The 24,213-nt window shown below is 38.6% G+C and overlaps 1 protein-coding gene across 2 annotated transcripts; it reads left to right on the top strand.

Annotated features, from left to right (window-relative positions):
- The first annotated feature begins 330 nt into the window (after positions 1-330).
- Positions 331-21,515, top strand: LOC108989148 (E3 ubiquitin-protein ligase KEG). Of its 2 annotated transcripts, XM_018962674.1 has the most exons (17): positions 1,235-1,345; positions 2,508-2,554; positions 2,668-2,870; positions 2,963-3,193; positions 3,409-3,534; positions 3,634-3,970; positions 4,072-4,229; positions 7,344-7,501; positions 14,571-14,692; positions 14,842-14,976; positions 17,208-17,332; positions 17,586-17,690; positions 17,798-18,031; positions 18,345-18,678; positions 18,791-18,979; positions 19,087-19,392; positions 19,826-21,515. In XM_018962674.1, exons 2-17 carry the CDS (start codon positions 2,510-2,512, stop codon positions 21,062-21,064), a joined length of 4,047 nt encoding a protein of 1,348 aa, XP_018818219.1. In that variant the 5' UTR covers positions 1,235-1,345; positions 2,508-2,509; the 3' UTR covers positions 21,065-21,515. The 2 variants fall into 2 exon arrangements, with proteins under 2 accessions (XP_018818212.1, XP_018818219.1); XM_018962667.2 differs by having other exon boundaries at positions 331-1,345; positions 2,508-2,870.
- The last annotated feature ends 2,698 nt before the right edge of the window (positions 21,516-24,213 follow it).

The following is a 24,213-nucleotide window of genomic DNA, read 5'->3' as shown; positions in this document are numbered from 1 at the left end:
ATAAACTTTTATTTTTACACAACTAATTATGAAAAAGAATCCTGATAATTTTACTAACATATTAATACTAGTAAGATAATAATACTGATGGTTTAATGACATATGATCTGGTTCTCTAAATAGAAAATAATAGTTCGAAACTCTCCACCCCTTTGTATAAAAAGAAATAATTAGTCCATAACTCTATGTTATAATTAATTAATATAGTTATGTCATTTTATTGCAATTAATTTCAGTTTTATACAATTATTATTCATTTAAAATAAAGTTATAAAAAATTATAAAAGAATTGAAAATTTATCATTTTGAAGCCTGTGAGAACTTTAGCACCAGAAGACAGTAAAATGTGCAAGATAGTCTCAGAAAATCCCTCACATCAACTCCTATACTCTCTCTCTCTAAAACCCTTCCTCTCTCTAGATTTCTCTCTTTGAAAGCTGAATTGATCCAATTTGCACTCATTTTTCTCCTCAATTCATTAAATGATTTACCATTTCCATCACTCTTCACCTCAATTTCCTTTTTTGGAGTCCAGATTTTGATAAACAGGCTTTTGGATTTCGTTCTGATTGGTTCAAAATTTTCCGGGAAAGTAAAGGAGGAGGGAGAAGATGAAGGTGCCATGCTGTTCTGTGTGCCACACGCGGTACAACGAGGAGGAGAGGGTCCCGCTCTTGCTACAATGCGGGCACGGGTTCTGCAAAGACTGCCTCTCGCAGATGTTTTCGGCGTCTCCCGACACGACGCTTCCGTGTCCTCGGTGTCGCCACGTGTCCGTAGTGGGGAACTCCGTTCAGGCGCTACGGAAAAACTACGCTGTCCTCTCGCTCTTGAGCTCGGACTCGAACCCATCGGCGGGGGCGAATTTTGACTGTGATTGCACAGACGATGAGGAAGATGGCGGCGGTGGAGATGGTGATGATGTGGACGGTGACGAGGACCGTCGGTGTAGCCGTGGGTCCCTCGCATCAAGCTCTTCGGGAGGATGCGGGCCAGTGATCGATGTCGGGGTGCACCAGGACCTGAAATTGGTGCAGCGGATAGGGGAAAGTAGGCGGGCCAGAGTGGAAATGTGGACAGCGGTTATTGGTGGCGGGGCTGGGCGGTGCCGGCACCGCGTGGCAGTTAAGAAGGTGGCGGTGCCGGAGGAGACCGATATGGATTGGGTGTTGGGCCAGCTTGAGAACTTGAGGCGCGCTTCGATGTGGTGCCGAAATGTTTGTACGTTTCATGGAGCAACGAGAATGGAAGGGAGCTTGTGTCTTTTGATGGACAGGTGTCGGGGGTCGGTTCAGTCCGAGATGCAGCGGAACGAGGGAAGGCTTACATTGGAGCAAATCCTAAGGTTGTGTTTTTTTAAATAATAAAAAGGTTTAATATTATTCCTTGGTGTAGATTATAAATAATTTTCTTAGCACAGGATGAGATTTTTCATATTGGTTTACGTGGTAATTGTGCATAATTTGGTTCAAAACGACTACTTGGTGCATGAAGTGAAGTCTCGTGGGTTGGTAGAAAGTGGGTACCGATCGAAAAAAGGATAGTGGGTGGTGATCAATTAGACGGACTAGAGACTGAGTTTTGATATTGGACGAGTCCTGCTTTAGTTTAGATGAGTCTATATGAATTAAATGGGAATTTCATAAATGGTAGTGGAAGAAACCGTGCACAGATTAAAAGTTTATTTTCTAATTGGAAAGTTATCTTCAATTTCTTTTTATTGGTAAAAAAGCTGTGGTATAGGCTATGGCTCGTTTCTATTAATATAATGTGGGGGTAGAAAAGTGAGGGAAATTTCTTAATTTAATTGTCTAGTATGGAGAAACATTGTTGAACAGGTAAAGTTTTTGATTGGTCAAAACGTCGAAAACGATTGGTGAGGATATTCCTTGTTACATGTTGGTAATTTAATTATTATTTATTTTTTTGGTATAGCAAAAGCAACCTAAGCTTGAAAATTAAACTGATTGAAATGACAAACTATCAATATTCCAAGCTCTCTTTAATAGAAGAGGATGTATTATGAGAACTTCACTAGTTTATGGAGGGGGGAAAATGGAGGGTGTGGAAACAGACACCATATGTGAGACTTATAGGACTAAGGAGACGTTTGCAAACATCTCCTAAGAAGACTGGAATAAGTGCTTTCATTGACAAATGCGAGATATGTAGTGGGTATTTGTCCCCGTCTGCCAAAGTTTTCAATGTATTTGGTTTCTTTCTATGTCATTCTTTGCGAAATTTTAAGATATGAAATGATTATGCTTAGAAAAATGTTTATCCTTTCCTTTTCTGTAAGTGGATATTTGTTTGAGTAGTAGTTTAAATTATGTTGCTGTAATTGAAGACCTAATTGAATTCCAGATGTTCTATCAAAATGTGTTAAAGTTTTGTTTATCGGTTTAGATTAGAGACACCCAAAAAAAACAGGAAAAAGAGGTTTAGATTAGAGTTTATTGTCTGGCTATAACTCTTGTTGTGACATAGTTAGTGTTTGCCATTGGTAGGTATGGGGCTGACATTGCAAGAGGGGTGGCTGAACTCCATGCGGCAGGTGTGGTTTGTATGAATTTAAAACCATCTAATCTTCTTTTTGACACAAGTGGTCATGCAGTGGTTTCTGACTATGGACTTGCTGGAATTCTGAAAAAACCTTCCTGTCGGAAGGCTCGATCAGAGTGTGATTCCTCAAAAGTTCATTCTTGTATGGAGTGTACAATGCTTAGCCCACATTACGCAGCTCCAGAGGCATGGGAGCCAGTAAAGAAGTCATTAAATCTCTTCTGGGATGATGCAATAGGTATATCTGCAGAGTCTGATGCCTGGAGTTTTGGTTGTACATTGGTCGAAATGTGCACTGGTTCCATCCCGTATGTGAAGCATCATCTTCTTTATCTAAAAATTATTTTCTTCTCCTGCATATAGTTAATTGCTTAGTACAAGTTTTATGTTCTTTGTGCAGTTGGGCAGGTTTAAGTGCAGAGGAAATTTATCGAGCTGTTGTCAAGGCTAAAAAACTTCCTCCACAGTATGCAAGTGTAGTAGGTGTTGGGATACCTGGCGAATTGTGGAAAATGATTGGCGAATGCCTGCAGTTCAAGGCATCTAAAAGACCAACTTTCAATGCAATGTTAGCAACATTCCTACGTCATTTGAAGGAGATACCACGCAGCCCTCCAGAAAGCCCTGATAAGTAAGGAACTTGTGATTTTGGTTGTGACCTCTTCTCTCAAGTGGTTTTATTATTCCTTTAGTTGTCTAACATGGTCCTGGTTGGGGCTGTTTGAGATGTTGATTTTCTGCCATGCACATGTGGGCATGATTCTGAGAGAGATTAAGATGATTAGCCTGAAGTTTATGATTTTTTTAATTCTCTTACATGAATTCTTTGTTTCTGACTGGGTACAGTGACTTCGCTAAATACTCCGGACCAAAATTGATGGAACCACCTCTTGTATCTGCTCCGGAAGGTTTACAAGATTTCTCCTGCCATTTGCATCGACTTGTGTCTGAAGGGGATGTGAGTGGTGTTAGGTTAGTCCACTTTGGTACATACCTGCCTGGGCTAGCCTAGAATAAACTTGGCCTTTGTACGTTAATTCTCTTTATGCCATTTTTTCGTTGCCTATGCAGAGTTTTTCTTGGAAAGGCTGCATCGGGAAGAATTAAAAGCTCAACATCTTCATTATTACAAACTCAAAATGCTGATGGCCAAACTGCTCTCCACCTGGCTTGTAGACGTGGTAGCGCAGAACTTGTTGAGGCTATTTTAGAGTACAGAGAGGCAGATGTAGACATTTTGGATAAAGATGGGGATCCTCCACTTGTTTTTGCGTTAGCAGCTGGATCACCAGAATGTGTCCAAGCTCTCATTAAAAGAGGTGCCAATGTGAGATCTAGATTGAGGGAAGGCTTTGGTCCGTCTGTTGCTCATGTCTGTGCCTACCATGGTCAACCTGACTGCATGCGTGTAGGCCTTCAGTTAATTGGATGCATTATATAGTTCTTTTGTTCTCCTTCTTCCTGATCTTCAAATTTCTATTGTTTCACATGCATGTCAAATAATAACAGGAGCTGCTACTGGCTGGTGCTGATCCTAATGCAGTGGATGATGAAGGGGAATCTGTACTGCACAGAGCTATTTGCAAGAAATATACAAACTGCGCTCTGGTCATAATGGAAAATGGAGGCAGTAGATCAATGGCTGTTTTGAATTCAAAAAGTTTGACGTGAGTATAATTTTTTTGCTCCATTTTTTTTTCCTCCAAGTTAAACAAATGAATGGTTGAAAGTAAAGATAAAAAGAATCAGTTTTCCTTTTTTCTTTTATTCATGGAGGAATATAGCTTGGTAAGGGAAAGTGCCTCCTTAGCTACAAAAGTGCTAATGTTTGGTTAACATACAGAATATGGATCATGATCTATATTTATAGTGTAATGAAGCTATTGAAATAGAACTCAAAAGAATATTTGTGCTTGTCTTGTTCTCGACGGCCTTGATCCTCTCTTATGGAGGATGATAAAGATTTTACCACTTCGCGCGATATTTGAGTTCAACCTTTTTTTCTTACTCCACTCTCCCACAAACCAATTTCATGCCTGGAGTGCTCAGTCAAGTTATACTGGTGTTGTGAAGATGCCTTGATGCCCTTAGGCTAAGTTCCTTGGGGTGAGTTTGAGCCTTCATGTATTGATGTTTTTTTCGTAAATTAATAATGTGGTTTTTTTTTAATCTATAAATATGTCATTCCAATCTTTTTTATTTCCTTTCACGAGTTATGTTTAGTGAAGAACAAAGTTTTCGGTGATGTTAATAGATGGTATTCAAACGGTTCATTTTCTATTCATGTCATCATTTCGTATAGAAGATATTATATCAGCAATAGTCTTTACCCATGATAAACTAAAATTATTGTTGCCCCCGAATTTTGATATGATCAACATGTTTTTTTTTTCTTTATATATATATTTTTTTATGAATTGTTAAAGATATATGCGTGGGAAAAATCTACTAATTCATTTTATCTATTTTATTCATATTTTATTAAAATGCTATAACTATATTATATTTTTTTTTATTGGCACCGGGTGTCTGGGAGAGCGTCCCAACTAATCCCGGGGGTGGACAGGCCCTCGGCAAGAACTATATTATATTAGAGTCTCATCATATGGTTATAGGGACAACTGAAGTACCCAAATGATGTACTTATGGACCCCCTCAAATACAAGATGCTGTGTAGAGAATCCAGAAAGGCCAATGCAGTGTTACTGCCAATGGACATACAATGAAAAAGAAATCTCAGATACAAAAACATAAGCCTGTCTACAAAAAATTATTCCCTGTTAAAGTTCTGCCAATTTCTCTCATGCCACAAGGTCCACAAAAGATTCAATGATTAAATCTCAAACCTTACTTCTCCAATACCCCTTTAAATGCTTTCCTTGTGCAAGAAATCATTTATATTTTTCTTCTGTAGAACAGGTGCTGTTTTTGTGTCCAATCAATTATTAGGGTTGGGATTTTCATGAGCTTATGATGATGAAAGGATTTTAAATGCTTTTAGTATTATGCTTATTTTTATTTCCTAGTTGCATGATTAAAACATGAGGTTATTTCATATAGTTTGCTTTCTTTTGCATAAAATAAACTGGCTAATGCTCCTCTTCTGATGCCATTTTCATAATTTGAATTTCTGTGTGCAAATCTGCTGGCACGTAACATATTATTGGTCTTGATTATAAGTAACATTGTGTGTATAAGAGCAGCTGGGAATGATATTTATCTGTTACACGATTATTGATGTTTGCAGTTGAGACAAACCAGCATTGAACAATAAACTTCTTACCCATTTTTAAATTGTTCAGGTTTGAAATGATGGTACCTCAATTCACTAAGGTTTGAGTCTTTTTGTATTTTTAAAAAGAATTTACACCTAACATGGTCGGGGGATTCAGGTTTCATGCATATCTAAGAAGACAGGTCATCATGAAAACTGAAGATGCTACCATATAGGAGACGTTTGGATTCGAAGATGACTTGAGATGAGTTGAGATGGATTGTGAATAGTAGTGAGATGAGTTGTGAATAGTAGTGAGATTTGTGAGTTAAAGTTGCTGAATAGTAATGAATAATAGTGAGATGAGTTGAGATGAGCTGTGAATACAAACGTCTCCATAATCTCTCAAGCAATGATCTGGTCTCAGATCTTCATACGGGGTTTGTAAAAAGCAGAATATGCTCTTATTCTAGGGGAATCAATTGAATCTCAACCTTGAAAGTGCCTTGGCTAACTCTTTAAGTTGGCCTCATTCCATTCTTTGGATGCATGAGCCATTGGAAGATATAAAAAAAATTCCCATAGGATTGGAATGGGAATTTTAGCTGATGTCACTTTTTCACTAACGAGCAATATAAATTTTACCTCTAGTTCCTTCCTCTGAATCATGTGTTTATGATCATGGCTTTAACTTGTCAGAAAAAATGTGTATCATAGCTTGAATTTCATTTGAATTGATGGAAAATCAGAGCAAAACAAGTAGTCACATTGGCTCTGTTTCTCAATTGCAACCTTCTGCAGCTGTTTTGGAAATTATTCTAGGGTCAAATTGCATCTGGTAGACGTTCTATGTTAAAGAGGACATCTCTCTGTGACCCTACTTTTAATGTACTTTCTTAAAATAGTTGGGTTTATTATTCTGGTGTCTTTAGGAGGCTGTTACAAGTTATCCACGTAAGCAAGGTTTTACTTGGGTATTTTTACAGCTGATGTTTCAAATTCATTCCCGCTAGCTCCTAAACTGGTATTTTTGTTTCGGAAATGGCACCGGTTGATCTATCTACTTTCGTCTTAGGATTCAAACCAAGGCAAGATGTTTTAAGAGGTCTAGGTTGTAGATTAAATACTTAGTAGCACTGACATAGGTAGGTCTAACCTTTGCTTTAGCTTTAGAATTCTGAACAGGAATTCAAGAAGTTGTTTCCTCGTTTGTTTTTGCAGATGAGATGAGTTAAGATAAAAATTGAAAGTTGAAAGTTGAATAAAATATTGTTAGAATATTTTTTTAATATATTTTTGTTTTGGGACTTGAAAAAGTTGAATTGTTTATTTTATTTTGTGTGGGAATTTGAAAAAGTTATAATAATGAAATGAAATGAGATGAGATGAGATGAGAATGGTTGTGAAAACAAATGAGACCTTAATTTCAACATGGCGTTTGGATTGTTCTTCTTTCTTTGTAATTTGTAATGCTTTCACACTATTGCAAACTGGATAGTTGTATGAGATTAAATGTATTCTTACCTCAGAATTATGATTGTGCAATGATATGCTATGAATGTCACAGACCATTGCATTTGTGTGTGGCAACATGGAATGTAACTGTTGTCAGAAGGTGGGTGGAAGTCGCAACTGCAGAAGAGATTGCTGATGCAATTGATATACCAAGCCCAATTGGCACTGCACTGTGTATGGCTGCTGCTGTAAAGAAAGATCATGAGACTGGTAACACTCAAATCCTAGAGTGTCTATTTAATGTTGATGATGAAAGTGTTTTGGATTGATGCAATTACTAACTGAAACTCTGCAAACTTTGTTTAGGAAATCAATAAGCCATTTTACATTTACAGCTAAAATTGGAGCCACTTTGCTTAAATATAGATTTGTTTTTATGCAATTACTGCTTGTAACCGATTAAAAATATTAAATAATAAAATGAGACCTGCTTGAAAATAAAACTTTCTTTTCAATACCCTCTTCCATTGGCCAGCTTCTATAGATTTAATGGCCTTTGCTTTCATGATTGTCTTGTATCTTTTTCATGGCAATTTTACCCTTTTCGTGCTTCTTATTTGGAGATTTCCTATATTTCAAGATCAAGAAAGATAATTATATGCTAATAATTACTTGACAAGTCTCTCTCGTTTTATGAATGCGATGCTGTTGCATTAAAATTCTGCTGCTGTTGTTGTGATTGCTTGTGTCGTTCCTTGTCCATAGTTGCATTTTATGTTGAGATGGGGTCATGCAGAACTGTTCTTATTGATCAAAAGGCTTTTGTGATTAAGAGGGAAAACAAGCTGTGGTGGAGAATCACGGAGAATAGTCGTCGCGTGGTGAAATACATCTCTATTGATCATGAAGCTCTGGTGTGGTTGGCTTCAATGGTGAGGGAATGTGTTGCCACAACAGGATCCTCTAAGTTTCTTAGAACTCGTCGAAAAGGGAACCAGGTGCTCGTGGTGTAGAGGTGTCACAACTACTTTGGCAGATTCATCTCTTTATTGGAGTTCGGTCACGAGAAGAAGCGAGGTTTGATTGTGGTGCCGGAAGGGAGGAAGGGGGAGGGTTGGAGGAATTTCGGCGAAACCTTGAAGGAGCTCTTATCTCCATCCTCTGTTTCATGCGAGGAAAACAGAGATAAAGGTGGCATGGGTTGGATGAAACAGGCAGGGGTGTTGAAGGAGGTTGGAAGGGTAGGTGGTTCTCCATGGGTGCCTCCACCATCGACGACGGTGTATAAGTTGACTTCTCGGTCATACAAAGAGGTACTCCAAGGTCAGATGGAGATGCCTCGAGTTGCGAAGCATGCAGAGAGGACAGGTCTGCCAGGTTCAAGTGGCTCTTCTATTTCAGCTGATGCGCAAAGCTGCGAGGGGGGTGGTAGGGATGTGGTGGGTCTGAATGAGGTAAGGGTGCTTCAGGCGTTGGCTGAAATGGAGCAACAAGTGGGTTTTCTAATGGATAATATACACTGGCTAAAACGGTGCTTTAAGGGGAAGGGGTCTTTGTAGATGGGCTTGGGCTTGGGCCAGGGATTAGGGAGGGGGAGTATCAGTCTTACAGATGAGGATGGGCCGTCAAAGGAAGGTAGGCTGGGCCAGGGATTAGGTCCAAAATGGGTTTGGATGGAGAAGTCTTGGGTTTCGACCGATATATCGGGCCAGGGCCTTAGCCACTCCCCCACGGCGCCGGCACGTGACCTGCCATTCCCAGTCCCGGCACAAAAAGTTTCGCCAGTCGCCAACGATCATCTTGGTGGGTCGGTACCGTCACATCAACTGGTGGAAACTGAGGATGGGGAGTTGATAGAAGAGCTTGACGATGGGGTTGCTTTTGACGGGGAGATCAGGGAGCTCTCAACGCAGTCCAACCTTCCAGTGGTGAAGTACCTTCGAGGGAGCTTGTCCTGTGGATGGGAGACCAGTTTTTATTGGGTGGAATGGTCGATGGTGGCATCAGGAATACATCAGAGGTGCTGCTTGGTGAGTCGCAGTTGGCTCGCTCATCGGGGGAAGTGGTGTCAAATGGCTTACAGAAGGGCGCTGAAAAAGGTGGTGGAGCTATAGGGGATGCGGGGTCAGACGGTTCTTCAGATGGCTTTCAAATGGTGGTTTATGAGAATGGGGGCGATAAGAACAAGTTCGGTAGTCCTACTCCACTATGTGCTATTCCACCAGTCCCTAAATCTTTGGATTGGGTGCTGAAAAAGGTGGTAGAGTTACAGGGGTGTGTGGGGATTTCCTGTGAAGGCTTCGAAGAGCAATTTAAGGCCCCTTTAGTTGCTATAGAAGCAAGTAGATCAACGACTTTGAAGCTAGTAGCCATAAAAGATAGAGAACTGAAAAGATTGATTTGTTCTATTAATTATGATAACAATGAGAGTAGTGTTGGGAGGGAAAGGTCGAAGGGGCAGGGGAGTTGTTTATCTTATGAAGCCTAGAATCTTATCGTGGAATGTCAGGGGATCAATGATGTTAACAAGCGACTTCGCATTCGATCCCTTCTCCGTAGTTGGAAATTTGATATTATTTGTCTTCAAGAGAGTCAGAGACTAAGTTGAGCCATGTTGACAGAAATATTATTTGAAGTTTATGTGGTTGTTCTTTTGTGGGGTGAGTTATTTAGCTTCTCTGGGCGCTTCAGAAGGGGTGTTGTTGACGTGGGATATGAGAGTGATGGAGTTGGTAGATGATTGCATTGGGAACTGTTCAGTGGTTGGTTAAGTCAAGAATATTGAGGACGGGTGGAGGTGGGCTCTTGCGGGAGTGTATGGGCCTAATGCAGATCAAGAAAGGAGCTCTTTGTGTGAGGAACTTACGGGTTTGTATTATTCATGGGAATTACCTTGGGTCGTGAGTGGGGACTTTAATGTTGTTCGCTTTCCTTGTGAGAGGGAGGGGGCTACTTCTTTGACAAGGGCGATGGAAGACTTCTCAGAGTTAATTTTTTATCTTAACTTGATTGATCTTCCTTTGGTTGGGGGGGTTTTCACGTGGTCTAACAGTAGAGGGGGGTCAAGGTTGGACAAATTTATAGTTTCTACTTCTTGGGAGACACATTATCCGGACCTAGCTAGAAGAGATTGGCTCGGATATGGTTTGATCATTTTCCCATTTTGTTAGATTGTGGGGGCATTCACGGGGGTAGGCGTTACTTCAAATTTGAGAATATGTGGCTACAAATGATTGGTTCTGAGGAGAGAGTGAGGGATTGGTGGGTTTCCTATTCCTTTCTTGGTAACCCTAGTTTTATTGTCGCTGGTAAATTTAAGGCCCTTAAGCTAGATTTAAAGAAGTGGAATATTGAGGTTTTTAGTCATACAGATGAGCAAAAAAATTATTCTTTGGAATGTGTTGCATTCTCTAGAAGTTGGGGAGGTCAATGAGGAGTCCTCGTTGAGAAAGATTGAGGTGGTGTCTGAGTTAGAAAATGTTTTGTTGATGGAAGAAATTTTCCATTTGAGGAAGCCAAAGTGCAGTAGGTGATGAGTGGTATGTGCAAAGATAAAGGCCTGGATGGATTTTCTTTGGCTTTCTTTCAAGAGTGTTGGGACACAGTGAAGGACGATGTAATGCGGGTTTTTCATGAGTTTCATCTTTGTCACAAGTTTGAGAAGTCTCTTAACGCTACTTTCATTGCCCTCATCCCGAAGATAGTGGAGACCATTGAGTTGAAAGATTACCGTCCTATTAGTTTGGTAGGCGAGATTTATAAAATCATTTCGAATGTGTTAGCAAATCGTATGAGTTTGGTGATGGATAAAATAATCTTCAAACCTCAAAACGCCTTTGTACGGGGTCGGCAAATTTTCGATTCAATTTTGATAGCGAATGAGTGTTTGGACAGCCGGTTGAGGGATGGTATTCCTGGAGTCCTTTGCAAGTTGGACATGGAAAATGCCTATGACCACGTGTGCTGGAATTTTTTTGTCCTATATGTTGAGAAGATGTGGCTTCAGAGATAGGTGGTGTGGTTGGATTAAACATTGTGTTTTGACCGCTCGGTTTTCTGTTTTAGTTAATGGCAAACCTTGTGGATTTTTTCAGAGTTCGAGGGGTTGGAGACAAGGGGATCCATTATCTCCTTTTCTCTTTTTTGTAGTAATGGAGGCCGTTGCATGGTGGAGGCTGCTGAAGGGGAGGTTTTCTTGCTAGTTTTTTAGTGGGTAACATTAATAGGGGGGCTTTATCCATCTCCCATTTATTGTTTGCAGATGACACTTTTAGTTTTTCTGTGATGCTGAAAGCGGACAGATTCAAGCTTTAAGGACTGTTCTTTTGTGTTTTGAAGCTATTTCGGGACTCAAGGTGAACTTGGGCAAGTCGGAATTGGCCCCGGTAGGGGAGGTGGAGAATATCAACCTTCTAGTAGAATTGTTGGGATGCAAAGTGGATGTTCTTCCTATGAAATATCTCGGACTCCCTTTGGGAGCCTCTTTCAAAGCAAAAAATATTTCCAATCTTCCTATGTACTTTCTTTTTTTTTATTTCCATTACCGGTGGAGGTGGCTAATCGGATTGAAAAACTATTTAGAGCTTTTTTGTGGGGCGGCATGGGCAAGGAGAATAAATTTCATCTTGTGAGTTGGCAAAAAGTGTGTAGTCCTAAGGTGTTGGGAGGATTGGGGGTGCGTAACTTGTTCAGTTTTAATAAAACTCTATTAGGAAAGTGGTTGTGGAGGTTCCAAGTAGAAGGGATTTCGTTGTGGAGAATGGTCGTGGATTGGAAGTATGGTTGTGATTAGGGGGGTTGGTGTTCCAAGGAAGGTAGGGGGGACTTGTGGTGTGAGCCTTTGGAAATTTATTAGAAAGGGGTGAAAGGTGTTTGCAACACATCAATTTTGAGGTTGGAGAGGGCGCAAGAATTAGTTTCTGGTTTGATGAATGGTGTGGTGAGAGAACTCTATTTTCTGTTTTTCCAGGTGTTTTCAGATTGGCTGGAAATCAGCAGGCCGCTGTCTCAGATGTGTTGTGTCGAGCCAATGGTACAGTGCATTGGAATATGATATTTTCCAGAAATGCGTAGGATTGAGAAGTTGAGGAGATAGCAGGTTTTTTCAGCTTGCTTTATTCCAAGAAGATAGGAGGAAATGGGTGAGATAGAATGCTGTGGAAACATTCGGGGAGTAAAAAATTTTCTGTTAAATCTTTCTATAAGGTGCTGACAGACCATCAGCCCATTGTGTTTTCATGGAAGGGTATTTGGAGAGCTCTCATGCCATCCAAAGTTGCATTTTTTACCTGGACTGCAGCTTTAGGAAAGATTTTGATGGCTGGCAATTTAAGGAAACATGGGATGATCGTAATGGAGTGGTGTTACATGTTTAAGAACAATGGTGTATTGATTGACCATCTTTTTCTGCATTGCGAGGTGGCGAGGGAGTTATGGGCTGGTATATTTAGTAGAGCTGGGTTACTTGTCAAAAAAAAAAAAAAATACTTAGTAGAGCTGGGTTGACTTGGGTTATGCCCAAGAGTGTGGTAGAACTCCTAGCATGTTGGAATAGGCATAATCATAGCTCTCAACTGGCAGCGATGTGGAGGATGGTTCCTTTGTGCTTATTGTGGTGTATATGGATGGAAAGAAATGAGAGGTGCTTCAACAACAAGGAGAGAGCTGTGGGGAAAATATGGAACTTTTTTGTATTTTCTTTGGTTTAATGGTTTTCTGCTATAGTTTTAAAGGGAGGAAATATTCATGAGTTTTTGCTTTCTTTTCAGCTTTCTAGAATGTAATTAGGTGTCTCTTTTGTATCTGGAAGACGAAGGCACCTCTAAAGGCAGCCTTTTTTGTTTGGACTGCCACTTGGAGAAAGATTCTTACCATAGATAACCTGAGGAAACGCGGCATCATAGTTATGAATTGGTGTTATATGTGTAAGAAGAGTGGTGAGTCCGTAGACCATCTCTTACTACATTGTGAGATTGTCAGGTCCTTATGGTCCGAAGTCCTAGCACGGGTGGGGTTAGCATGGGTGATGCAAGAAAAGGTAAGTGAGTTTTTTAGCCTCTTGGAGAGGTATTAGGGGCAACTCTCAAATTGCTTCCATATGGAAGATGCTACCTATTTGTCTATGGTGGTGCATTTGGGGGGAGCGGAACGCAAGATGCTTTGAAGATCAAGAGAGATCAATGGAAGAGCTTAGAATTTTGTTTTTTAATACTTTACTCCATTGGTCAATTGTAATTGATTTTCAGGGTAGGTCTTTTCACGATTTCCTTGTATCCCTAAGCTAGACTTAAATTTGCTCATGTATATGTCCCGTATACTTGGGCATCCTTTGTATCACTTTTGATCAATAAAATTTTGTTTACCGATCAAAAAAAAAAAATGTGTACATGGGCTTTGCCTAGTTTCATTCAATCAATAAAGTTTCTTACTTATAAAAAAAAAAAAAAAATTTCATGGCAGTTGAATATGTTAAGGTTAGGAAGGTAGTTATGGTTGAACTGCTCCCTGCGACTCCCATGTCTTGACAAATTGTCTAGAAAGAGTCTTTGCTATCAATTTGTTGAATGTGAACATTTTACTTCAAAATATTGTGAGGCAGTTTCCTGTTGTGTAAAGATTGTAGATTCCAGTCTTATAAAAAAAAAAAAAGATTGTAGATTCCAGATATTAGTTCTACTGGTAAGACAGCCAAAAGCAAACGATCCTACTGGCAACTCATAGGGCTTATAGAGATCCTTTATTAAAAGAGACTCAATAACTCATACTATGTATGATGCAAACAGTTTTTTTTCATTGGTAAGCAAGAATTTTATTGATGAGAATAATAGGCATAGCCCAAGTACACGGTACATATACAAGAGCGAAACTTGTGCATGATTATCTAGTGATACAAGAAATTCATGGAATAAAGAAAAAGAACATTCTAAACTCATCTGAAACTTCTTCTTATAAGTGGTAGTTATGCCTATTGCTTAACCATTCCTAGTTATGCCTAGTGCTTAACCGTTCCTAGTTATGCCTAGTGCTACTGCTATTATTTTAAATTTCTCCTTTTTTCCCACTTGTTCTTTCATTAGTTGTTTTATTGTTCAATTTTTTTCATAATAAATTTGCAAGGCTATCTCATCATATGCTTGTGAAGTTAACCTAGATTGTTTGCATATATAGTATGTACCTTTCCTGTTCTTGATTTTTGCACTACTTCCAATTGGCTATATCGTTAATTGGAAATTTTATTCATTGAACTAACTTTCTTTTTGGGTTACTGATTTATTTTTTTACTGTGGTATTTGACTTCACATCATTGATTTCTTCTAATTGCTTGTGATGCTGCTTGTAGAGGGAAGAGAACTGGTGCAGATATTGCTTGCTGCTGGAGCAGATCGAACTGCCCAAGATGCTCAACATGGACGGACAGTTTTGCATACAGCTGCAATGGCTAATAATGCTGAGTTAGTCAAGGTACACAAAGTAGCTTCCCCACTACATCTTTTTTATTGTTGGTAACTAATGGTGTTTGTGCTTATTTGCAAATGAACTTGGTAGTTTTTGTTTGTTTTTTTTTTTTTATGTTCGGTTAATGTTCTGTTTATTGTTCAAATGATGAATAGATTATTCTTGATGCTGGGGTTGATGTGAACATCCGGAATGTGCACAATACAATTCCCCTTCATGTAGCCTTGGCCAGAGGGGCAAACACATGCATCGGATTGCTTATATCTGCTGGGGCAAACTGTAATATGCAGGTTACTATTCAAACATTTATAATTTTATTAGTAGGTTCTGGATATGGCTTAAAATGATATGTCAGTCAATCTTTCACTTGAAGAGAGGTGGTATGCAATGCTTATATCATGTATCAATGTGCAACATGCTCAGCTAATCTGTGATACTGTTTTGTGTGCTCAATCAAGAGAATGCTCCCCCCCATTCAGCTCTGATATTGATTTGCTTGGGATTCAAATTCATCTAGCATAGTACTCCACTGTCGCTGTTAATTATTAGAGATATAAATGTGATATAACAAATTAACTCAAATATAGGGAGCGATTTCACCCCTTCAAGCAGCCAGCCTCTTGTTGAAAAACTGAAAGTGATGTGCTGGTAAAATTCAGAGTCATATGGCTTTTCCCTAAGGGAGTATGGCTTTTAGTTTTTGTATAAATAAACATGTGAGAAAGAAAAGGCAAAAAAGAATTGGTAAAGGCGTGGGGACGAAGGTCAGGACTTTAGTTGGTTAGAGTTGCTACAATTCACCACCATCCTTGCAACTTTTGATTAGGTGACAGTTCCAATCTTCATTTCGGTCTGTACTTGTTTCACATTGCTGAGAATAAAGATGGAATTCTTCTTTTACTAATTTGAAAAAAATGTATTATTGTTATTATTCGTGCATTTTTTTTCCTTGTGGGAGGGAGGGGGAAATTGGTACTAGTTTGTAAGAGAAATTGATGACTAGCAGTAGGAATTGGTGAGTTCTCTCTTTGATCTTGTACTGAAGAATAATAGAAAATGAGATCAAGATTCTTTTGGGGAGTTCTTATAAAAAAATATTCTTTTGGGGATTGACCTTAGCAGTCAGAAGAAGTTCGGTGTTAACTTACTACAGGTCTACGAAAGGGAAGGGATGCCATGTAAGTCATATGATATAGTCACACTTAGGGCATGTTTGGGGTTGCGTTAGGAGTCTTAAGAAGTGATTAAATAACCTTAAAAAATCTTTAATGAAAAAATTAGGGTTGTTTGGGTGTTACATATTAAAGTACTTTTTAATCTCAAATAAGCTAAATAGTACGTTTGATACTTTTCCTCAAACATGATTTTCCAAATAATGTGGAATGTAGTTCCAATTTTAAAAAAAAAAAAAACTGTTAATGGCCGAAAATATCTATACAACTTTCAAACTTTCAAAGATATGGTCATAATCTTTAAAAAAACAAATGATCTTTTATGTCATTTCTATCTCAGTAAACACTTTTTTAATTTATTTCTAAACAAATGTAATATGTGTTGAAAGTGCTTTAAACATAACGGTTACCAAACAGTAAATGACTTTTTAATAGTAGAACTTTTTTTTATAGGTAATCAAGAAGTTTTATTCATAAACGTAGGCAAAGCCCAAGTACACAGAGAGTAGACATGAGATTAATAGTAGAACTTATTACTTAAGCTATAAGCTATAAGCCCTAAAACTATAAGTTATATTTCCCACCGCAATCCCAAACATGCTTCTATTGTCATTACGGTACTAGGGAACTTTCTTGATGGCTGAAAAGTACGTGGCCGAGGGAAATCAGTCTTGAGATAATCTTGTGGTGTGATAATTAGGCAGAGAGTATATCACTGGACGTGTCTTGATGCTATTAGCAGCTTGCATGTATTTGTCTAATATGCAATCTTATATAAAATTGACTCTCTTATATACACTTTGTGTACATGAGCTGCGCTGCTTCACATTTCAATAAAAAAGTATAAAAAAAGTGTGATTGTATAACATGTGCTGTGACATAACTTTAAAGAAAACAGAAAATATGCACCCTACAACTTTCTCGATGAATTAATTGACTTAGGAAACAATCCCTCCATACCTTTTGGTTCCACTCATTCTGTTTCTTCATATGCCCTTTCTTTTGGCAATTACTATTATTAGTATTAGTTTTTAAAGCTTAGAGAGTCATCTTCTGCTGCTTATCCCAGAGAATCATTTTTCTATTTGGCTTAGATTGTTTCAATTCACTGGAGGTTTCTACCGAGTGCATGATCACTTTGTTTCCACCCCTCTTCTGGGTGCTTAAAAACAAAATTTTTTAATGAGTTATTCTATTAATTATCCTTACACCACACACCTTCTAAGAGAAAAAATAAAAATAAAAAGATAAAATAACAGCAGGTGTGTGGTGTAGAGATGATGAGTAGAATTTTTCTTTTTTAATTTGGAAATCCACTTATGTACAATGTCTTTGTTAATCACTGTCAGGATGATGAAGGTGACAATGCTTTCCATATAGCAGCAGATGCAGCAAAAATGATACGCGAAAATCTTGTATGGCTCATTGTCATGCTTAGAAATCCTGATGCTGCTGTGGAAGTCAGAAACCATAGGCAAGTAACTGTTGGAGGCATTGCTTCGTCATGTGGCTTCACCCACATTCTCCAGACATTCTTGTTCATCTTTATTTACTTGTGTAGTCTTAAAACTCTAGGTTTATTAGATCTATATGCTGATTGTAGAGATCCAACTATGTGATGGGATGCAGATTTTAGTCCTGCTACTTCACTGAATTTGCTCTAGTTACTTAAAAAAAAAAAATAAAAAAAGGAAGAAAAAAATTGAGGAATTTTTGCTTTTTGACAGTGGCAAGACATTACGGGACTTTTTGGAGGCCCTTCCCCGGGAATGGATCTCTGAAGATCTGATGGAGGCACTGATGATTAGGGGAGTTCGTCTGTCCCCTACCATGTGAGGAGAAGATATTCAATCATAGTTTTGTTTTGATATTGTTTGTATTTTTGTAGGCCAAACTTGTTTATGAACATTAAAATGACAATATTCTCAAACTTGTTTAGATTTGAAGTAGGAGACTGGGTGAAATATAGAAGAAGTATCACAACTCCTACATATGGGTGGCAAGATGCAAAACACAGCAGTGTGGGCTTTGTGCAGAGCGTCCCAGACAAGGACAATCTCATTGTGTCCTTTTGTTCTGGAGAGGCTCATGTTTTGGCCAGTGAAGTTATAAAAGTCATTCCATTAGACAGGGGACAGCATGTCCAGCTAAAACCTGATGTCAAAGAGCCCAGGTTTGATCCTGCTCAGTTGCAAATTTATAGTTTTTATGTTGAATTATTACAAATTTATTCTTTGTTGTTTCATTCTTTTGTTGGAAATTGTTTAATAGAGACGAGCAAATTAACATGTATGATTTTATCAAGAGAACGCTAATCTTTTTGCTGCCTTAACAGAACACAATTAATTTGCATTATGCTATAGTGTGTAATAGGCTTCTTTGACTTATGAATAAAACTTCTTTATCACCTATCAAAGTAATAGGTTTCTTTGAAGTATTACTATGGTATTCTATCAGAAACCGATAGCTGGTGTTGTAATGATCAGGTTTGGTTGGCGTGGGCAGTCTCGTGACAGTATTGGTACCGTATTGTGTGTTGATGATGATGGGATATTGCGTGTTGGGTTTCCTGGAGCATCCAGAGGATGGAAAGCTGATCCTGCAGAAATGGAAAGAGTTGAAGAATTCAAGGTTGGGGACTGGGTTCGTATTCGCCCCACTCTTACAACAGCAAAGCATGGTTTAGGATCTGTAACACCAGGGAGCATTGGTATAGTGTATTGTATCAGACCAGACAGTAGCTTGTTGTTGGAACTTAGTTATCTTCCAAATCCATGGCATTGTGAACCAGAGGAGGTTGAGTCTGTTGCCCCTTTCAGGGTAAGGGAGAAATGTTGGATTTTCCATTGTACCAATAATTAATACTTCTTCCCCCTTTGGTTCATTTTTTATATCTGCATTTCCAAAGCTTGATATGTTTCTGATTTTACAGATTGGTGACCGGGTGTGTGTCAAGCGATCTGTTGCAGAACCTAGATATGCATGGGGTGGTGAGACACATCATAGTGTTGGAAGAATAAGTGAGATAGAGAATGATGGTCTCTTAAAAATTGAAATACCAAATCGACCAATACCCTGGCAGGCTGATCCTTCTGACATGGAAAAGGTGGAAGACTTTAAGGTAATATAGCACAGTTCATTATTATAATATGCATGGATTAAAATCTCCAAGATAGACATTAGTTGCTTTTTCCCCTGCATAAATTTCATTATTCCCACCATGAACAGGTTGGGGATTGGGTTCGAGTGAAAGCTTCAGTATCCTCTCCAAAATATGGGTGGGAGGATATCACAAGGAACAGCATTGGGGTAATTCATAGCTTGGAGGAGGATGGTGATATGGGTGTTGCCTTCTGCTTCAGGAGCAAGCCTTTTCGTTGCTCTGTGACTGATGTGGAGAAGGTACCTCCTTTTGAAGTAGGACAAGAGATTCATGTGATGCCATCTGTTACTCAGCCACGACTTGGATGGTCAAATGAAACTCTTGCTACTGTTGGAAAAATAATGAGAATTGACATGGATGGTGCTTTGAATGTAAGCATGCTTATCTTTTAGCTCTGTACTTAGTTTTGTTGTGAGTAATACACGTCAATACCTTTCTCTGCTTATAGTGCTATCCAACTCTTTGCTTCTCTTGTATGCGACCCATTTATTTGGGCTATGCATACTGTTCTTTTGAATAAAATTTATATTTACCTATTAAAAAATGCTCTCCAGTTCTATTTGATCATGTCTTGCCCATCAATGTTTAGGATTCTGGCAACATACTGAGAAAAAATCAACAGTGATTATTGTTTTTCTAATAATAGTTGTACTGTTCCTTTTAGCAGATGCATTGTGAAGTGCGATTTCTGTAGTTGTAGAAGCACAACGTTGTTTATATGCATGTGATGATAATTTATTTTTAGGATTTTCCCTTATATAAATTGATGTACATCTCATAAGCAGCTTGGTTATGTTTATGCAGGTGAGAGTGGCTGGCCGACGAAGCTTGTGGAAAGTTTCTCCTGGAGACGCAGAAAGACTTTCTGGTTTTGAAGTGGGTGATTGGGTACGTTCAAAACCAAGCCTGGGAACTAGACCAAGTTATGACTGGAACAGTATTGGAAAAGAAAGTTTAGCAGTAGTGCATAGTGTACAAGAGACTGGCTATCTAGAGTTGGCATGCTGTTTCCGTAAGGGGAGGTGGATTACTCATTACACGGATGTTGAAAAGGTTCCGTGCTTTAAAGTTGGGCAGTATGTTCGGTTCCGGCCTGGTATGGTTGAGCCACGGTGGGGTTGGAGAGGGGCTCAGCCTGCTTCTCGAGGAATTATAACTAGTGTTCATGCTGATGGGGCAGTAAGGGTCGCATTCTTTGGTTTGTCGGGGTTGTGGAGAGGAGATCCTGCGGATCTAGAGATAGAGCAAATGTTTGAAGTGGGAGAGTGGGTGAGTTTGAGAGTTAATGCAAGTAATTGGAAATCCATTGGACCAGGTAGTGTTGGTGTAGTGCAAGGGATCGGATATGAAGGAGATGAATGGTATGGAACCACTTATGTTGGGTTTTGTGGGGAGCAAGAAATGTGGGTGGGGTCTACTTCCCATCTCGAAAAAGCGGACAGGCTCATGGTTGGCCAAAAGGTTAGGGTTAAACTATCTGTCAAGCAGCCCAGATTTGGGTGGTCAGGCCACAGCCATGGAAGTGTTGGAACCATATCTGCTATTGACGCTGATGGAAAACTGAGAATATATACTCCAGCTGGCTCAAAGGCTTGGATGCTGGATCCATCAGAAGTAGAGCTGGTGGAAGAGCAAGAGCTTTGTATCGGAGACTGGGTTAGGGTTAGGGCATCGGTCTCAACCCCAACCTACCAATGGGGAGAGGCGAGTCATTCAAGCATTGGGGTGGTGCACCGGATGGAAGATGAGGAACTCTGGGTGGCATTTTGCTTCATTGAGAGGCTGTGGCTTTGCAAAGCTTCAGAGATGGAGAGGGTTAGGCCATTCAAAGTGGGGGACAAGGTGAGGATTAGAGAAGGGTTGGTGACCCCACGCTGGGGGTGGGGAATGGAGACCCATGCAAGTAAGGGACAAGTGGTTGGTGTAGATGCAAACGGGAAGTTAAGAATTAAGTTCCGATGGAGAGAAGGGAGGCCATGGATTGGAGATCCGGCTGATATTGTCCTTGATGAGAGCTCATTTGGCACGATGGGCAATTCATGATACCATCCTACCTATGTTCCTTTCAGTTGTCTCATCACCCCTTTTGGATTTTTGGCCTCAGGTCATTTAGAGAAGTGGAAGCCATTACCACGCAACATAGCTTGGACCTACTTTGAACTCATAGCTTGGAGTAACAACGGTATTTACATATTGCTAATAAACAGAAGAACATAAGGGGTATGACCAGACAGAAAAGAGGGTGGGGAGTGTGGGGGGGAATTGGGTTGTTTTTCTGTTAATCACAGGGTATACAAAGGTGATGCAGAGGCAACCGGTGCAGTAGGCCATTTGTATTTCATTGATGAGTTTGTAGTCGACAGGCTTTTGAGGTATATATATACATATATAATGGTTATTTATGTTGTACAAATCGAACTCTTTGATCCTGTCTCACTTGGTATGCGATATTACATTGTCTTTAAGCAACCTAGTGCTAGCTGTCTTTGGGCTCTGCAGACTATCTTTATTTTCCTTGGGGCAAATTGAGTATAGCTATAGTAAGCTGCATATCAAAAGCCTGGATATAAAGGGGGGTACCTCCAATACTGCACACTTTTTTGAAGAAAAATAGTTTATTATTAAAAAATCAATTTTTTATATTAATTTAATATTTTTATATTTTTTAAAAAAGTACGGTATAATAAAAACAAACACTATTTGCTGAATATCACGAAAAAAAAAAAAAAAAAACACATAAGAAAAGGTATAGAAAAAAAACGCGGAGCAAAAAAATGAACGTAAAACGCAAAGTAAAAAAACGTAAGAGTAAAAACAACGCACAGATAAAACGTACAATAAAAAAGCACAGTAAAAAACGTAAAAAATACGCACAGAAAAAACGTACAATAAAAAACTTACAGAAAAACGTACAGAAAAACGCACAGAAAAAACGTGCAGTAAAAAACACGCATAGGAAAACGCAAAATAAAACGACACCGAAAAACCGACAGCGAGAAAACGTACAGGAAAAAACGACAGCAAAAAAACGTAAGGTAAAAAAGGCAAATAAAAGAACGTACAGTATAAAACGCATAGTAAAAAAACGCAATAAAAACGCACAGCAAAACAACGCACAGCAAAAACGTTCAGTAAAAAACGCATAGTAAAAAAACGCACAGCAAAACGTACAGTAAAAAACGCAAAGCAAAAAACGCAATAAAAACGCACAGAAAAAAAACGCACAGCAAAAATAGGTACAGAAAAAAATGCAGTTATACCGACCAACTGTAGTTATCATTTATAACTAAAAAAACACAAAAATATTTAAGAAATTAAATCAAAAAATAATTTAACACTGTACCGTCATACTCGGTGGCTATAGCATGGTCTAAAAAAAAAATGCACAGCAAACCGCACAGCCAAAATATCGCCAAACAAAAAATAAAAAAGCTATATTTACAGCTATAAAATGCATAAATTTTATATTTTTTTTGAAAAAAATAATTACTAAATATAAAATTTAGATAAATTTTTTTTTTATGATTAACCCCGTTATTTTTCAAAAATAATGTGAAGCGATTTCATAATCTATGATGATATGTTACATTACTGAAAAAAAAAAATGCACTGCTAAAAATGCACAGTAAAATACGTACAATGCAGTAAAAAATGTATGTACAGTAAAAAAGAGTACGTATAGTTTCTGTTGAATATCATAAAACGTATGGTAAAATCGTACAGTAATCTGCTAAAAACGGAATAAGATCATAAACCGTGGAAAACATACAGTAAAAACTCTTGAATACTTTTTTTTTTTTAGGCTAACCCTTGAATACTTTGGTGAGTTGATTTGCATCAGATGAATACCCAAATCATAGTAAAACGATTTATTAGAGTATTTAATTAATTAATTAGCCTCGAATATTAATATGCAGATGAGATGATGTTCTGATCAAACGTATCTGCTGAATATATGTTGGGAACATATATGCATGCATTACCCAAAATTTTGGTTAATAGACTCTCTCTGTTGTTAACCAAAATTATATCTCCAGAATAAGGTGTCTTTCTTCCAAGTCGAAGCATTTTTGAAAACATAAGCTTGACTTAGGAGCTAATACATACCATTCACAAGCCTACTTTTGGTGGAAATATAGTTATAAAGATTGACATGGCGAAAGTGTATGACAGTGTTGATTAAGGTTTTCTCATAGAAATTTCGGATTTTTTTTGCTCTCTTATTAGGCAATGCATCTCTTCTCCATGTTTCTCAATGGTTATGAATGGTATTTCTAAGGATTTCTTTAAAGGAGGGAGATGATTGAGGCAAGGAGACTCCATTTCACCGTATTTATTTATTCTAGTTGAAGAAATGCTTACTAGAATGATTAAAAAACAGGTGGAGTTGGGAAGATTGTTCCGTTTTATCATCCTAAGAGGTACCCCGATTGTTTCACACATGCTTTATGCGGATGATGTGGTGTTATTTTCGAATGGGGGTAAGAGGTCTATACATTCTATTATAAATGTGCTAAAGGAATATGAAAGCTGGTCTGGTCTAGCGGTGAATAAAAGAAAGTCTTCCATTTTCTTTTCCAAACATATCTTAACAACTCGACTACGTTTATTGCTTCGAAATACTGGTTTCACGGAAGGGTCTTTCCCCTTTATATGCTTGGGAGTGCCTATTGTTTCTGGCAGGATGTTGACCTCTCATTTTGAAGCTTTGATTAATAAAATCCGTGTTCGGCTAGAGGGTTGGCAGGCTAGACTTCTTTCTAGTGGGACTCGATTATTGCTATTAAAACATGTCCTGCAAAGTATTCCAGTTCACTCTCTATCTATCTTGAAGACCCCTGAGTCAGTTATTGAGAAAATTTCAAGGCTTATGAGGACCTATTTTTTGGGAGTGAAGGATGACAAAGCTAAGAAAAAAGGGTGTGCATGGTTAGATCTCTGTAAACCGATTTCAGAAGGGGGTTTGGGGCTTCGTGATTTGCATGAACTGCAGAGTTCACTCCATATTTGGAATTTTATTGAATGGTTCTTCTCTATGGTCTAAATTTTTTCTTGCTAAATATGTTGAGAATAAACATATTACAGTGATCAATCCTCAAAAAGGAACAAATTTGTGGCAAATGATTTTGAAGCAACTTCCTTAAGTGCATGAAAATTCAAAGTGGTAAGTGCATGATGGTAAAGTTTATTTT

Source organism: Juglans regia, chromosome 5 (assembly GCF_001411555.2).
Source record: "Juglans regia cultivar Chandler chromosome 5, Walnut 2.0, whole genome shotgun sequence".
Taxonomy (NCBI): Eukaryota; Viridiplantae; Streptophyta; class Magnoliopsida; order Fagales; family Juglandaceae; genus Juglans; species Juglans regia.
Note: the sequence above shows the minus strand (reverse complement) of the source record. Positions and strands in the feature narration are given on the sequence as shown.